This window comes from Elaeis guineensis, chromosome 2, assembly GCF_000442705.2.
Source record: "Elaeis guineensis isolate ETL-2024a chromosome 2, EG11, whole genome shotgun sequence".
NCBI lineage: Eukaryota > Viridiplantae > Streptophyta > Magnoliopsida > Arecales > Arecaceae > Elaeis > Elaeis guineensis.
The window spans coordinates 109,905,081-109,922,061 of NC_025994.2; the positions used below are offsets into that span (position 1 = coordinate 109,905,081).

At 36.9% G+C, this 16,981-nt stretch overlaps 1 protein-coding gene across 1 annotated transcript; it reads left to right on the forward strand.

Moving 5' to 3' along the window:
* The first annotated feature begins 1,763 nt into the window (after nucleotides 1-1,763).
* LOC105048593 (uncharacterized) lies at nucleotides 1,764-16,388 on the forward strand. The gene is made up of 10 exons (XM_010927942.4): nucleotides 1,764-2,083; nucleotides 4,820-4,863; nucleotides 5,352-5,463; nucleotides 5,564-5,690; nucleotides 7,692-8,401; nucleotides 10,164-10,440; nucleotides 10,511-10,790; nucleotides 13,937-14,095; nucleotides 15,138-15,626; nucleotides 15,730-16,388. The coding sequence occupies exons 1-10, from the start codon at nucleotides 1,900-1,902 to the stop codon at nucleotides 16,006-16,008; spliced, it is 2,661 nt and encodes an 886-aa protein (XP_010926244.1). The 5' UTR covers nucleotides 1,764-1,899; the 3' UTR covers nucleotides 16,009-16,388.
* Nucleotides 16,389-16,981: the final 593 nt, after the last annotated feature.

Sequence of the window (16,981 nt, forward strand, 5' to 3'; positions counted from 1 at the left end):
CATAGAGGATAGAATCATGACTTTAAATCATATTTTTAAAAATATATAATAAAAAATAATATTTTTAAAAAAAATCCGTGATTTGGCACCCATTCGAAACAGGAAGAGGCAAACCAAGGACCTGACATATGCTCTTTAAAATTGAAACTTAACAGGTCATGAGTAATAAAATGAATGTAAGAATAGATTTTAACTTTTTGCATCTTCCACTTTGTTCAACTTCAAGAGCACTCGCGTCTAAATCTTCCATGTACAATTTTGTCTTAAGTGGGACTAATGCACACAATCCACTCAAGGTGCTCCCTCCACATCATCGAGATCACATGAAATCTACCATTGAAAATGGGATAAATAGGCAATTTTTCTTTTTATTGTTTCTTCTTGAGTGAGACATGGACCTAATTGAAAAGGAAAGGAAATGTGACAACGGTGGTTGCTTTTAAATATTCATATAGCATCATAGATGATGTATGAGAAGCCGATCATTGAACCACATCACATTGAAATTGGGATTGGGGCTATTGTATATATGGGCTCGATCTTGTTATTGATCGATCACATGTGACACTACATAGGCTCGGAGGAGTTAATTGAAACATGCACTCTTCAAGCGGTAGATTATTTTCTCTAGTTGGAGGTGCAGGAAAGATTGCTCGTTTTTTTACAAATGAACCTTGACATGGGTCTAGATTTTTCAAATCAAGATTAGTTTATTTGAGTCGAATGACATGTAGGAACATCAAATTATAGTTCTATTTTATTGGAGATTTTAATTCTGAAACTAAAATCGACAATTAAAGTTTAATCTTAAAACTAGAAAGGCAAGGATTTGAAGATGTAATATTTAATTGAAAATATGAACCGGTACCTGTCCCAATGGAATTTGAATATTTGATGGTATATTTCTGAGTACCGGAACTTCGCAAACTATAGAACGAGTGGATGTTTCTTTCCTATAAAAAAATCAACTGAAAATGAAAATCACCAACCTTACAAATAAGAATTAAAATGTCTAGAAAAAAATGATTTCAAAAAATACCACTTTAACATGCAAAGATGTTTTCTTTCTTTTTAACATGGTAAGCCAACTACCCACCAATTTGAAACCACATAACCTTTTCTGATTAAAAAAAAAAAAAAATCTATGAATCAATATCTTCCATGGACATGAGCAGCCACCAACCGCATAACTTGATTTGGAAGTATCCAAGCCGCAACATTTTTACCAAGCTCAACTTGGATCCTTTTGAAGCATTGCATGTGACAATACCAGATTTACCCACATAACCATGTCAAGTCTCTTGTACATGACTTGATGTAGCTACAACTCGATAAATATTTTAAATCTAAAAATAGTAAACCATCTAATTGTCAAAGATTAATGAAAGCAATAAAATACCAAAACATTAGTTCCATGCTCAGCCAGATCATTAATTAATGAGAGAGAATAAAGAAGATCACATAAATGTGAGAACTATCTACTTGTCATAGATGATTTGTCTGTCGCATAGTATTTGTGTCGGACGCCTATGAGCAAGCAACAAGAAGTGTAATTAAAAGATTCTAATCGTTACCATTAGTGGGGTGGCAAAGCTATGGATTAATAGCAACCCCACCTCGGCAAAAGCCTCGTTACTCACTCGGAGTCGGAGTGGCGCCCTTGCCTCCAAGAAAAAGATGACCATAATATATTATTATTATTTTAGAGCGAGGGGTATATAACGGGAGACGGAACGGAAGAGGGTTTTGGCCGCCGAGGAGGAGGAGAGATGTTTCCCAACCTCTGCTTCTTGTGAGAAAAGAGAGAGCGCGTGAGAAAGAGAGGGAGAGATAGAGAACGGGAAATAGGAAGGATTTTTATTCTGTGGGAGAGGGTGGGGGGGAAGAGGAGGAGGAAAGATGAGCGGCTTCGGAGGGGCGAGTAGGGGTAACGGGGCGGCGGCCGGCCCGATCCCGTCGATGTCGAGGAAGCTGGTGCAGACCGTGAAGGAGATCGTGAACTGCCCGGATTCGGAGATCTACTCCATGCTCAAGGAGTGCAACATGGACCCCAACGAGGCCGTCCACCGACTCCTCTCCCAAGGTGTCGCCTCCTTATCTATTCTCTCGCTCTTCTTTTTGATGTGTATATCGGTAAAACGATTGGGAATAGAGGGAATAGCTAGAAAAGGGGCATCTTGGAGGAGAGGAAGCAATTCTTTTGGGTTTCTTGGGCGGTTTTAGGTTTGGTCTGATAGAAAAGAGATAATGAGTGGAATAATCCTTCACGTTTGGCTCGCTTCCCTTTCGATCTAACAAAAACAATCCAAATTTGTTTCTGTAGATAGTCCTTACTAGGGTGGACTGCAATTCTTGTTCCGGTTGAGTTTTAGTTGCTTTATGTTCGTGAGTACGCTACAATTTACTCTTTTCTTTGTTCTTGTTTCCTCGAATGCGTCTGTAGAACAATTAGAACTATAAGAACTTCCAAGAAAGAGGGCATCTTTCAGGATAAAAGAACCTCCTTTCCGATTTATTAGCGGTTTTCTAGGGGTTTTGTTGGCTGGAATGAGATAATGGGCGGTGCGACACTTTTTGGCAATTTTCCACGTTAATCTGTGAAAAATATTGTTTGGTAGGTGGGTTTCGGTCTGCGGCATGTTTATTTTCTTGGAAGAGTTCTACTTGTATGGAATGTGAGACTTATTTCTTCTTCTTCTTCTTCTTGTTTATTTTCTTGGAGGAAGTTTACTTGTGTGGACCGTGAGACCTTCTTCTTCTTCTTGTTTATTTTCTTTGAAGAATTCTACTTGTATGGACCGTACGACCTTCTTGTTCTTCTTCTTCTTGTTTATTTTCTTGGAAGAATTCTACTTGTATGGACTGGGAGACCTTCTTCTTCTTCTTCTTCTTCTTATGAGCTATTTCCATTAATATTAATATTTCCATTGATATTAATGCATCTTCTTCTTCTTCGCTGGTTCCATTAATATTTGCGGACTTCATCTTCTCCTTATAAGCTATTTCCATTAATTTTAATGCATCTTCTTCTTCTTCTTCTTGTTCTTCTTATTTTGTTAGTTGTTTTTTTGCATTGATATTATGAGCTATTAATATTATGTTGTTCAATTATATATGAATACGAAGCTTCCATGATTGGCATCCCAAATATTCCCATCAAAGTCTAAGTCTCATGCATGCTTATTGCTACCTATATATGCATTTATGTATGTATCCTTATGCATGTAGCTCTATTTCTGCTGGAGATGCCTTAATCTGTTTGCTTATCTCTTTGATAATTTAAGTTGGTGATAATCCTGATCGGATATCTTTGAGGCATATTAAACTTTCCATTGATGTCTGGTCCTCCTATTTCTGCCACTTCATTGCACTTCTTGTAGAATGACTTCACTTCTATTATTCTTAATCGCATTATTTTTTATCAAAACTAGTTTCGCTTAGTGCACCTGATATCATAACCTCACTCTTGGCTGCATCTCTTTTAATTGCAGATACAGTTACATTTCTTTTGAGACCAACTGATGTGTTGAAACTGGGGTTTTAGTCTAATTTTTAAGATATTGGTCAAAGTATTTTCTGTCTATTTTTCATGCTAAATTCTCAATCTCAGGATGCAAAATTTGAGAAGGGGTATCTTGCAGCCTGCCAATGATTATAGTACAAAGGCCGAGAAAAGCTTATGCACACTTTGATTCTTGTTTGATGATTCTCTAGATCGTTTTAACAGACTTTCATGCATCATTGATGATATTTTTTTTTTTACCTTCTAATGCAGAAAATTTGTCTGACTATTGCTCTTTTCCATGAATTCCTTTTTCTTTTTTCTTTTCCATGAGATGCAAAAGGTGGTGGAAAGTGATATCAAGAAGGTCTTTGAGGAAGTAATATTATTAATCAGCGGTTTGTTGTAACCTGAATGTTCAGCTAATATGTAACTAGACTGAACCTTCCAGGATCTGATTTAGGTTTGACTAGCTCTGGATATTAGGTTTGGTCTATATTTCCCTTAGTGATCATTTATATTGTCAAAAAAATTGCACACAGTTGGAGAGTCCAAAGTTTTTTATACTGACCCACACCATCCATTGCCAGGCATAAACCATACCCACCCAATAAGGTATCGATATGGGGACTAAGTATGTTACTGAACTGAGACATGTTATAGTTGTTGTCTCACCTCTGGCAACATGCAATGTGTCAGTACAGTGGTGCATTATATCAACGCTACCTGTACTAACAAGCTATCGGTATGGAGTCTAGTACCGAGATTGAAAATCTTAGGATAGTCTCCTTCGGATGATGCTCTTTAAAACATGTAGGTTTCATCCATTGTTTTTTTCCTTTAGTTTGTGTTTATATAGGCAAGTCAACTATCATTATTCATTTTTAATCCATGATTATCTCAATCACTTGCTTTCAAAGGACAATAAATATGCATTTTAGTTAAAAGAGATATGCTAATAATCTCTCCATGCTTTTGGAGCTGTCAGCTTTTTTTTTCCTGTTAAGTTTGTTGTCTTGGGTTTAAAAAAAAATATTTAGTTGGAGATGTGTTTTATCTTTTTGTCTGCTGGTTGTTCTGTAGTAGAGTGTCTTTTGTTGCAGGTTATGAATTGACAACATAGTTATAATAGTCATCAGATGCATATATATTTTCATATATTATAAGAATATTTACTTCTGCTATCAAATGAGTGGGTGATGTATTTCAAGATCTCAACTCAGCATTTTCTGTAGCATATATAATTCGGAGCTATGTGCATACAGCTTTTCATGCTATGAATAATTAGTATCTAATTCAGGCTTGTTAATTGTGTAGATACTTTTCACGAGGTGAAGAGCAAACGTGACAAGAAAAAAGAGGTTAGTGCTAATATTGTTTAATCATAGATGCTGCAAATCATGCTCCACTCATTAAAAATGATAGATTATTCTTTTTATCTTTGTTGTTTTCATTTTACAATTCTGCAGTTGGTTTATAGGTTTGCACATCTTGTATGTTAGACAACTATTGGCTGACCTGTCATCACTCTGAACAATGATTTTTTTTTAAAAAAAAATTATAAGTTTTATAAATTGGCTTAGTAGATTCTCTTTCACTATCCAATCTTTGTAGTGGCTATAAACTCCAATATCTTTGTTATCAAAGCATTATTGCTTTGACAATTTATCCATATCAGTACAACTAATCACTATTAATGAGTTTTCCTCCCTTTTCTTGTTGCTAATAGTTATTTCAGGTAGTGATTGTTAACCTGATTAAATTTTATATTTGAATGTCATAGCTATTAAGGCATAAGTTAACTTTAACATTACTTAAATGCCTTTATAATTTACCTTTGCTGGTTTAGATCAAAGAAACTCCAGAATCCAGGTCTCGAGCAGTGAATAGTTCAGGGCGTGGAGCTAGGGGTGGAACTGACCGTGCAGGACGTAATAATTCTACCCAATCCAGTTCAAGTGGTAATGTGGATGTGTCCCTTTGTCTTTTACACCAAAGAACACAATTCAAAACTTATATTTTTGTTTGTTCTACCTTTTCTTTTTGGCTGCATCCCGTTAGATTATGGACTTACTCGTGGCAAACCTGCTAACAAGAAAGAAAATGGGACTCCTACTGTTCCTACCTCATCAATCTTGGGATCTATCATAGTAACAAGTAACCCTAATCGAAGGCCAACAATTCCAAGGTCAGTACTTCCTAAACTTTATTGCATAGTATTCACTTGCTTCCGGAAATTATATGTAGATTTTGTCAATGGACTATTGCCTATCCTGTTTGAGTCCTATGCCTATTAAACTTTTGATTGATGCCTAGATACGTGCTGATTGCCTATTTGTGTAACTTAACATGCCATCTCATTGGCATGTACGCATCTTTGCCTAATGCTCATATTTGCTCTGTTCTATACATACGGCTTCATTTTTTTTATTCATCTGAAGTTTGTTATGTGGTCTGGGTTTATCTTGATGACATTCTTCTGAGCTCCTCTTAGTTTACATTTGGAGCAATTTGATAGATAAATACAATGAGATGTAATACAACATGATTGATCACAAGATTCATTTTGGTCTTGGCTGGGCAACCAAATGAATTTCAGTTTCAAAAATTTTGGCTATGTTGGAAGTTCATAGTATCGATGACGATTATCTTAGCCAAAAAAAGTTCCAAACATATCAAAACAGATGAAATATCAGAAAACTGAATAAAAATTGACAAGATATGATAATAGAATTGGCTTCTTTTTAAGATATGCTATTTTGTTTGTGTACTTCATCTGTGTCATTTTCAGTGGTTTCATATTGAGTGTAGAAAATTTATGACTTATATAAAAAAAGGAGAAGATAAACATCATATTTCACATCATATTGGAGAGTAAATTAAACTTGATGACAACCTACTGCATGGTGATCCATGAGCTTTGAGCTTAAGGATAACCAAGTCTGTCGATGAACTAATTTCTCTAAATTACTTTAAACCCAGTATCTTGGTAAGACTTGCAAAGTTCAAGGTCAGCTCTGACACAATATTTCTGAGAAGTCATTGAAATGAAAAAAATAAGTAGAGAGCCATGAAAATTCCCATGCATGAACTGCTGCCAGCCAAACCCCCAAACTGGCTATGGTTCTGGATTGGTTATGACTGAAATGAAAATGTCCTGGTATTGGTTTTGGAGTTCGTTCAAAATGTTAAATCATGATCTGTTCTGCATACTCTGGCAAAGAGGTTGTGCAAACTCTAGACCAGACTTAAACCCAAATTTTGTGCAAGTTTCTTGCGCTTGAGCTGATGCTATTGACATGGCCTTGTTTGGATGGCTATAGTTTGGTTTATGTGAGTTTTAAGTTGCATCATGTCCCAGTGACTTTAGCTTGGTTTTCTGTTTCTATACAACTCTATTCTGAATTTTGACGTATGAGATATTTTATAGTTGTTAAAAGACCATATCGGGCAATTTGGTGGTTGACGGTCTTATTATAAAGTGTTCTGATGCATGGAAACTTTAACAAAGCTTCAGAGAACACTGTCTAAAAATTTGCAAGATGATCTGTGCTTGAAGGGCTATAGTCCTGCAATTCTACTTTGAAGAATGATGTTTAAACAAAATTCCTCCAGATTAAATGTTTGGGACTGAATTTTGTTTGTGCTTAGTACTACCTTAGATGACCCGAAATACTGAATTGGACATAGTGCTAGAATGTCCAACTTTGCCATCTCCATATTTGTTTACTCAAGATGGTGAATACTGCCATTTCTGTTATCATAATAAAGAATTCAAGAGCAGATATTGCTGTTTCACAGCTATTTCTTTATGTCTGTATTGGTAGAGGTTTTCTCAATTTTTCCTCAAGCGCCAATTATACCATTATACTTCCTGCATTGGTTTAATTGCTAAGAAGATGGGTTTTGACTATGTGCTGTCAGGGGAGATTTCCAGCTTGCTGTTTGCATTCAAAACTGATGTATTTTTTTCTTATCATGTTCTTGTATGTGATTCCTCAAGAGTTTTGTTTGCTAGCATACATTATACATTAGTATCCATGTTCAGAATGACTTTCATTTAGATCATCAATACTCAATCTGATGGCTTATTCTCTTGGCTTACTAACATGCTGGTTATCAGTTATGATGATCATTTAATGGAGCTTTTTACCTTTTCTAATTAGATATCTTTCCTCTTTTGTTGCAGTGATTCTGCTTCAATGGAAAATACAATGCAAGCAACAGGCTTATCTGAAGGAATTCGTACACCCTCACAAACTTCATCTGGATTCCAACATAATTGGTTGGGGAAGCCAGGTCATGTTTCGATGGCTGATATTGTGAAGATGGGCAGACCTCAGGGCAAACCTTCTAGTGCACCTATTGTAGCAAGCGACAGATCCTCCACATCACAAAATGCTGCTGTGCCACACATTTCCCACCACATTATGAAGCAATCTCCAACCACAGTTCTGCCATCAGAAACACATCAGGAAGAACACTCTTCTCAGAATCCTGTTTCACAGATTGCAGAGACTAGTTATGATATTGGCATTGCTGATGGTCAGCATACATCTCATGAGGATTGGACTCTAGTTGATGAGCCACCTGTGGGAAGCGGGTCACTTGTGCCAGAAATATCTGACACCTCTGCTGTTTATACTGACCCATCACCCTCATCAACATTGCTTGATGATGGAATTAATGTGCACATAAATCCTCCTTTAGATGAGATCGAAGTATTGGAGGGAAATGTTAACAGTGGAGGTCTACCAGCAGAATCCATTACATCAAAAGGTGTCTCTGACAGACATATACAACCAGATAATTCTGGAGAGAGTTTACAGTTGAATGATGGCTTATTGAAGAACATGAATTCCTTCCAGTCTCAAAGGCATGCATGTGAGCATCATGAAGGTACAGTTGGATATCTGATTTTAGCTTTCTTTTTCCTGTTTATCATATATTATTGCTGTTATTGGTACTGCACTATTGGTCATATTTGCTGGAAGTGATTTTTGACTTATTGCAATTTTTTTTAATAAGGTAAGGTTATTTTTCATGGACATTATTTTAAAAATAGGTGGTATTTTTAAAATATTATTCACAGGTATGAAACAGATGATTGCCAATTTGGATACTTCATAATAATAGTAGTAATGTCACATCTTCATGAAGCTTAATATGAAATGAACCAATTTTCCTTCCATGAAATCACAATTGTCAACCAACTTTAGTTCATTCAGCAAATATTTTTTATTTAAGGTAATGCTTACTGCTTCCCTTTGTGAATCCATATTATGTTGCATAGTTATTGACTTGAGGGTTAGATTTTTGAGATTGATATGGAGTTCAAGTCCATTAAACCTTAATAAATAAGATTTGTTGTACAATTATACATATTAAATCCTAATATCTTTTTCCTTAGATAACTTTTTAGCAGAGTACACCTTATGAAGTATTCTAGACCAGCCTTGATGTCAACCACAATTGTTGTCCATTTATATGGGACCATTTTGTGGATCAAGATATGATGCATGGAGATTCAATTAGCCATAATATAAATTTGTGCTGAAGTCCTAGCCATGCTACTTTTGGACAATAAACAGTCCAACCTTTCAGGCTCGATGCTTGCGGGTGTAAATGATGGCCTATTCTGCTGGTTACACAGTTTAACCTCATTGCATTGAGGAGCAATCTTCCAAGGTAACTCTAGTCTTAAACAGAGACCCAGAAAGAGGGAAGAAGGAAGGTTTGACATATCTGTTTGATGGATGAGGCACAAATTATAATCCGCAAAGCTATCTTGGAATATAATTCTTTATTAGATGCAATAAGATACTAGTCCAACTAGTAGTAGTGTATTTAATCTTTGATCTTGAAGACTTCCCACTAATAACTTAATTTGTTGGTGAAATATTTTCTTTGTGACACTTGTTCCAAATTTATTATTATTTTTAGAAGAAGCATGGTTTTTACTAGGAAAAAGCAGAGCAATGGGTTTCTCCAGCTGAGATTATATTTGTTTGAAGTAGAGTAATCCATACAATCCATAAAACCAAGATCCCTGTGGTGTAATTTCTCGTAATATCCACCCCTCTAATCTGTGACAATCTCCGAAGACTTCTTGTCACAAATGGCAATGCAAAATTGTCAGCAATTTGAAAGGATCTAGGCTTCTAAGCTTTGTATTGTGTTAGTCAAAGTTTGCTTCTTGAATTTTACTTTGGCCCAAGCTTGTTTAATACCTTGTGCTATCAATAGTGTTGGTTGATACCTAATGAACCGTATTGTGCAGCACATTTTGTGAAAATATGCTTCTTGACCTGCTATTTCCCAAGCTTGTTGTATGCTTTCTGCTACTAAAAGTGTTGATTGATACCTAAAGAACTGTATTGCAATAGGTGCAGAAATGCCACAAAATCTGGAAAGTGTGCTTTCGTACGATTTCTTTTGGTATGCTTTAGCATGTTTGAACCATTCAAAAATCTTTTTCCCTTGGTTGGTTGCACCTTGAAATTGTCATGGCTAGAAATGCATTTCATTCAATGGAATGTTATTTGCATTTGTCAGTGCCTTACAGGTTTTTCTTTGATGTTAAAATGGGTTGGCTGGTGTTTGATTTTTAACCTGATCATGACATTTCCTTGTTGGCATCTTTCTCTTTGCCCTTTTTCAGTTGAAGATGTCAGGGCTGACATTTCATCAGCTGCTGCAAACCTACAGCAACTAGGTCTACACACAGAGGAGCGAGGCACGAAATCTGCTGAGGACTACCCTGCTGTAATTATTCCTGATCATCTCCAGGTTACAAATGCAGATTGCGCGCATTTGAGCTTTGGTAGTTTTGGATCTGGTGCATTTTCTGGATCTTTTGCATCAAATACCCCGAAAAGTAACTTGGAGGTGCTCCCAGTTGCAGATGCTGCTACTTCACTTGATCAACCGGATGCTAGGTATTTTTCATGTTCTGTTGTTTCTTAATAATAAATTGCAATATATGACAATGCATACTTGTGATGGCAGCAATCACGAGTACTACAACAATGAGCAGCTAAAGCCTCCATCAAATGAAGATGTAGCTTCTAGAAGTGGCACAAACACAGGTAATCTTGATACGCCTGCAGCTTCACAACCTGAGGTCATCACAAATGATGCATTAGATGCTACACATGGGCTCCAATACAACTTTCCATCTGTCTCGGGTTATGCACTCTCGAGCACCACGCAGCCAAATGCTGCAGCTTATGCTTATCCACAAGGAAATACGCAAATGCAGAATCTTTCACCTTTCTCAAGTCTAATGGTAAATTTCTACCCCGATTCTTTGCTTTCTAGGCAAACCAAAATAAAGAGTCAGTTTAATGGTGTTCTATGACGAATTGCTAAATATGTCTAAACATTGTGTATTCCATCTTGAATTGATCGTAGTGGTTCTTCTAACATCATAACTTTGTTGAAACAAGAATGTTGATGGAACCTCAACAATATAGTGTTAGGCTTGTGCTTGGTTTAAATGTCCTTTCATGTAATTGCTTTGACTTGTTGGTTTTTGTATGGTGCATGGTTGGGTGAGCGTTGATAAAAGTATAAAAGTTCTTCTTTAGAGATTCTATTTTTATGAAGAAATTATAAACAAGAATTCTGATTCCATCCATTTGCAATCAGCATGATGGAGTCTACTTTGCTATTGGTTCTTATTGAAGAATAATATTTCAAAATCTTTAGTTTCTTGATGCCCCTCTTGGTGTGCAAGCTTCGCTGTCCTCCCTCACCTTTTCCAACTTCTCAACTCAAGTCCAAGATCCTCTTCATATTGGAGATAGTTTTGGCCCAAGGTTTTAACTCGCAGTGGGATGGGGGCATCCCAGTCATCCCATCTCATTTCTGTGAGAAAATGAGACTGGAATAGGGTTGGGACTCCGAAACCCATTCATTCAAGGAGAGAAGAAGAAAGAGGAAAGAAAGAAAAAGAAAGAGGAAAGAAAGAAAGGATAGAAAGATGAAGAAAAGGAAAAAGTAAAAGGAAAGAAGAAGAAGAGAAGGAAAGAAAGAAAGAAATGAAGGAAAGAAGGAAGACAAGAAAGAGAAAGAAGAAGATAAAGTAAAAAAGAAATAAAGGGGATAAGAAAAAAGAAAGAAAAAGGAAAAGAAAGAAAGATAAAAGAAAAAGAAAAGAAGGAAAGAGAAAAGAAAAAGAAAGAAAGAAAAGAAAAAGTGGAGAGAGATCGAGGATGTCTACCAGGATGTATGACCGTACCACTGTGTCTTGTTCCATGGAGAAACTGGGATACCTTAATCCCACGGAATTTAAAACCTCATTGTGGCCTGTGTTTCTTGTGCCCAAACCATCATGGTACTTTCACTTTCATCCTTAGATTTTGACTCCTAGAGTTGCTTTTTTATTTCTAAGGCTGTTCTTAATATCATTACCACATAATCACATGAACATTGTCATCTTTGCTGCACTCTTCTTACAGTGTTTTACTTGAAATCTCATTATCTTGTTTCACAAAATGATGCAGTATTTCATGTAACATTTGACATCAATAGACTCTTTCTTGCACACCAGTGTATAAAACTGATTTTTTTCACCTTATCAAGACTTCACCATAAGCTAGCTTTCTTACCTTGAAAATCTCTCCTTGGAATGCTGCAGATCACTGAGCCAATTTCTCTCTCTCCTTCTCTGATAGATGTGGAGTGTGACATGGTTAGGAAGGAAAAAAAAATTGTTGCAGCTGGTAAGGAGGTTTGAGCATATTTTCTAACCAAGAACACTGGAGATACTAGGAGAGGACTAGGAGGCTTGTCATTTAGAACATGGGGGAAGAGGTTGGTAATGAAGTTTATACCATACCAAGCATAAACAGCAGCCATGAGGGAGACCTCTATTTATGCCATACCAGGCATCCGCTGCATCTAACTATGTGAAACTCTAATTAATTTTGGATGGTAAACAAAAAATACCTATAGCTGATGCGATATACTGCTGGCATTTCTTAGCTAGAACTTAATAACTTCAAACAACTGGTGAAAGTGGCATTGTCCAAAATGTTGTTGTCCACTTTTCTAATGCGGTATGAAGATTGATGACAAGTACAAACATTAATCACTTCATGTTTGTTTTTATGATCATTTGAGTGACATCTCTTTTAACAAAAAGACAAATGCTATTAGAGGTGATCAATTCAGGTGTCGGATATAGATATATGGCTGTAAATGGTACCTGACAATCATGTGATCTGACCTGACTGTTGATAATTGTGTTTTGATCCTAAAAATAGAACCAATTAGCTTATTTGCATGAGACTTGGATATGCCATCTGATAGACAAGGAAAATTCAGATCAACTCAGATAAGGAAAACCCGTAACTCAACCAGGTTTATTGAGGTTTGATTTGATTCCTGCTGGATCCAACCTGAACTCAACCCATTTGCGATTTAGCAATAAATCCCATGTTTTCGATTGAGTTCTTCATCTGGCATTAGATACAACATTCTAATGCACCTGCTTGGGCAAGGGGGTGCTTGCGAACGATGTTTAGGGATTAAATTAGAAATAATGCTGAATTAAATGTGCTTCTGTGATGACTGTTACCGGCCAATTTCATTTTGTGGACCAGTTAAATTTTAGGTTGCTGTAGTAGTTAGGTAGAGATGGGATGGTAGGATATTCTTATGGTGAATATCACAACCTTCGATATAGATTTTTTCTTAAGTGTTTTTTATAAATATTTATGAGTAATATCACTAAGCTTTTGATAGAACTGATTCTACATGTCAAGTTGTTCTCAAGTTCTGTGAAGTATTCATAAATTACTGAGAAAATAAAGAATTAAGAATTCATCAAATGCAGCAATTTGCTCTTGTTTAGCCTTGAACATGATAGTACCTTGAATATTTATCATGCGATAGCATAATATGACCTCCTCATATAGTGTGATAAAATGCAGCGCATAGCTTTCTGCTTGAAACGTAAACAGGTATTATGGGGAGGTGTTGTTCCCACTTTGTGGGTTAAGTTTCTGATTTCTTTGCTATTTGACCTCCGGCTGCTATTGCCATCATTCTCAACACTATCTTTTTTGAAAAACACTGTTCCGTATTACCTGCTGCTCTCATATAATTGACAACTATTATTTCGTATTTCATTGTTCTTGTGAGAAGCTTCTGAATGGCCATAACATGGAACATATACAGGCACTTATATGAGAAAATAAGATCTGTGGCATGGAGTTGCGTTAATAAAGTATCAATGGTGGGTGTTTGTGAATTGTGATGTATAGTTTCATGCTGTGTTCATATTGAGGTTGTATATTTTTGAAAAAAATCTTTTGCTGTTCTTTTGAAATATGTTATTAAAGGTTGCTCTGGTTTAGCTGGTCTTCTTGTGCAAGATACAGGTTTCTATATCAGATCTAACATTGGAAATTGCATAATTCTCTGCAGCAACCAAATTCTCTACCAAGCAGTATATTGGCACCAAGTGTTCCACCTCTCCAAGATTTTGACCTTCCATTCTCGCCCTTGCTCACCACCCAGTCAATGCCTACAAAATATAGTACAGCAGTTTCTTCTATTAGTGGGCCAACTGTTTCCATGCCTGAGGTACTCATCTACATTATGAACTAGTTAAATTGTAAATACATTTGATAATTGGGCTTATGATGTGTTTTATATTTGTTTTTGCTACTTTTTGTGTTTAAGATGTGCATACACCTTCCAACAATGGCAGCTAATGGTCTACTGCGACATGATGCCTTCATGTCCTTCAAATGTAATTGACTACTGGAAGTATTTAGGATTAGGTCCCTAACAATCTTGACAACAAGTTGACTTGCTTGGGTCAGGCTCTCAGGAGTTGTCTTTTGGAAAACATAGTTACAGCTTCACTTGCACTGGCTTGATAATGAGCCTATCCAATGCTGAAGCCATATAATCCACAGGGTTAAGCCATGTCCATACTTTTAGAATCTGCATGAATATCTTCGCTTATAAATTAGGATTTAGATCCTCTCCGGTCCTGACATGGGCTGAACAGTGCGTGTCTTCCAATTGTGGCCACCCCTGATTGGCACCATGGCTGTGATTGGATGTGGCCATCTGCCTCATCAAATGCGTTGGGCCTCATCTAATCATGCCGTTGTGCCAATCGAGGATGGCCATGATTGAAAGGCAGGCCCTCTCCTGTCCAATTTGGGGCAGGAGAGGATCCGAATCCTAGACATTAAGCCAGCAAATGACTCTGTGCCTGATATTTAACCCTGCCTTGATCCCAAACTTAAAAATCTTAGCTTGCACAGCTAGCAAGCCAAGCACGAGGGAGTTGGATTGGCTTTGCTCATGCTCTTGCAATCTGAACTGTCTTGATTATTTGGGTTTGTCTGTTTTAGAATTCTTTGTCTTTGAGTAAGAGCAGGCCGGAGGCCATGGAGGCATCATGCATCAATTGATTAGGCTGGACTGAGTTGGTGGCATGATCAGCCGGCTGACCATGCTGGACCTGACTTGTACTTGCTGTCTTTTCCTATCTTAGCATCAAAGCAGTTGGCCCCCCAGTTTTGAACTTGTTAACTTTGTTGAAGTTTAAGCTGTCCCATAGAAGTTTTTGTCATGCTTCACTGTCCTAACTTTGGTTTACCTTGTGCAGGCTGTGATGCCAGGCGCTTTCTCCAACCCCCAGTCAACTCCGCAAACCTTGTCAAGCACAACCATCCCTACAGGACCTGTAGTCCCTCAACAATTACCTGTCCACCATTACGCTCAACCAACTCTTCCTTTAGGTCATTTTGCCAACATGATCAGCTACCAATTTCTGCCTCAAAGCTATACTTACTTGCCTTCTGCTGCATTCCAACAACCTTACACGGGCAATGGTCCCTTCCATCAATCTCCAGCTGCGGTGCCTAGTGCAGGCATAAAGTATACGCTACCACAATACAAAAGCAGCGTTTCTGTAACCAGCTTACCCCAGTCTGCTGCTGTAGTCTCTGGCTATGGAGGCTTTGGAAGCTCAACCAACATTCCTGGAAGCTTCACTCGTAATCCTACCAGTGCCTCGGCCAGCACAACCATTGGATTTGATGAATCTTTAAGCTCTCAGTACAAAGAAGCGAATCATTACATGCCACTTCAGCAGGTAATATATATCATAAGCTCAGAATTCTAAGCAGTCTGAACCTTTTACTCCCCACCCAAAAAAAAAAAAAAAAATCTGACTGTTAATTGGTTGTTATTGGAAGAATGATAACCCTGCCATGTGGGTTCACGGAGCTGGTTCCAGAACAATGTCAGCTCTTCCTGCCAGCACTTTTTACAGCTTTCAGGGGCAAAGTCAGCATAGCGGGTTTCGACAGAGTCAGCAGCCCTCGCAGTTTGGAGCTCTGGGTTATCCAAATTTCTATCATTCGCAAGCAGGAATCTCCCAAGAACATCAGCAAAATCCAGGTGAAGGAAATCTGAATGGCTCCCAGGCCACACCATCCCAGCCATCACACCAGATCTGGCAACACAGTTACTGAGCCATCGCTCATTTCTCTGAGGCTGTCAGTCTCTGGAAGAAAAGCCTTGACAGGGCACATACAGTTTGATCAGATGTATCCATGCTGAGCATTGGGGTCTGATCAACTGTACAAAGCTGCCAAGAATCACCCAATTGGCTGCTGCCTTGAGCCTTGACAGGTCCAATGTATTTTAGAGGTTGAGTGTGTTTCAACTGATAACCACGTAGGACTAATTTGAGCGGTGTTCTCTTCATTCTGATAAAGAGCATTGTCTGCAAACTTATTTAATGTAACAGTGAACTAAGTTATCTAACAAGCGGCGGACTCTAATTCCCTGGAAGGCTAAATGTTTGATATCCCTCCAAAATTTGAGCTCCTGCCTAGCAAAAAGTATCACACGACTCTGGAGTTGATTATAGTGAATTCCTCTTAGGTGGTATTTGATAATCTAAATGGGATCAGCAAGATGATTTTACATCACTGATGATTCTTATCTTGAGGTAATCAAATTCTGCTAATCTATGATCACTGTATTTGATATATTATGTTCTATTGATTAAGCATTTTCGATATTTATGAGTTATTTCTTTGGTATGTTATGAGAATCTAAGATCACTAATCACATAATACTAAAATCATCTTTGATATATTTTATAAAAAGATATTTATTAATCTTATAAGAGTATATTAAGTAATATTTTAGAATTAATTTGTTTTATTTGTACTTATAATATATTGTTATGTTAGTACTAATATTTATTTTGATTAGAAAAAAATAAAAATAAAAGTAATATAGTAAATAATTTTATAATATAAATATAAAGTAAAACAATATTTTTATTATCAATATAAAATATAATTAAATAATATTATGACTAATAATATGATCATGAACGTTATATATAACATCAATATAGATAATATTAATATATTATTAATATATCATTTTTTCATTGGATTGAGTGATGTCTCTGTCCTCAAATTCAGTGAT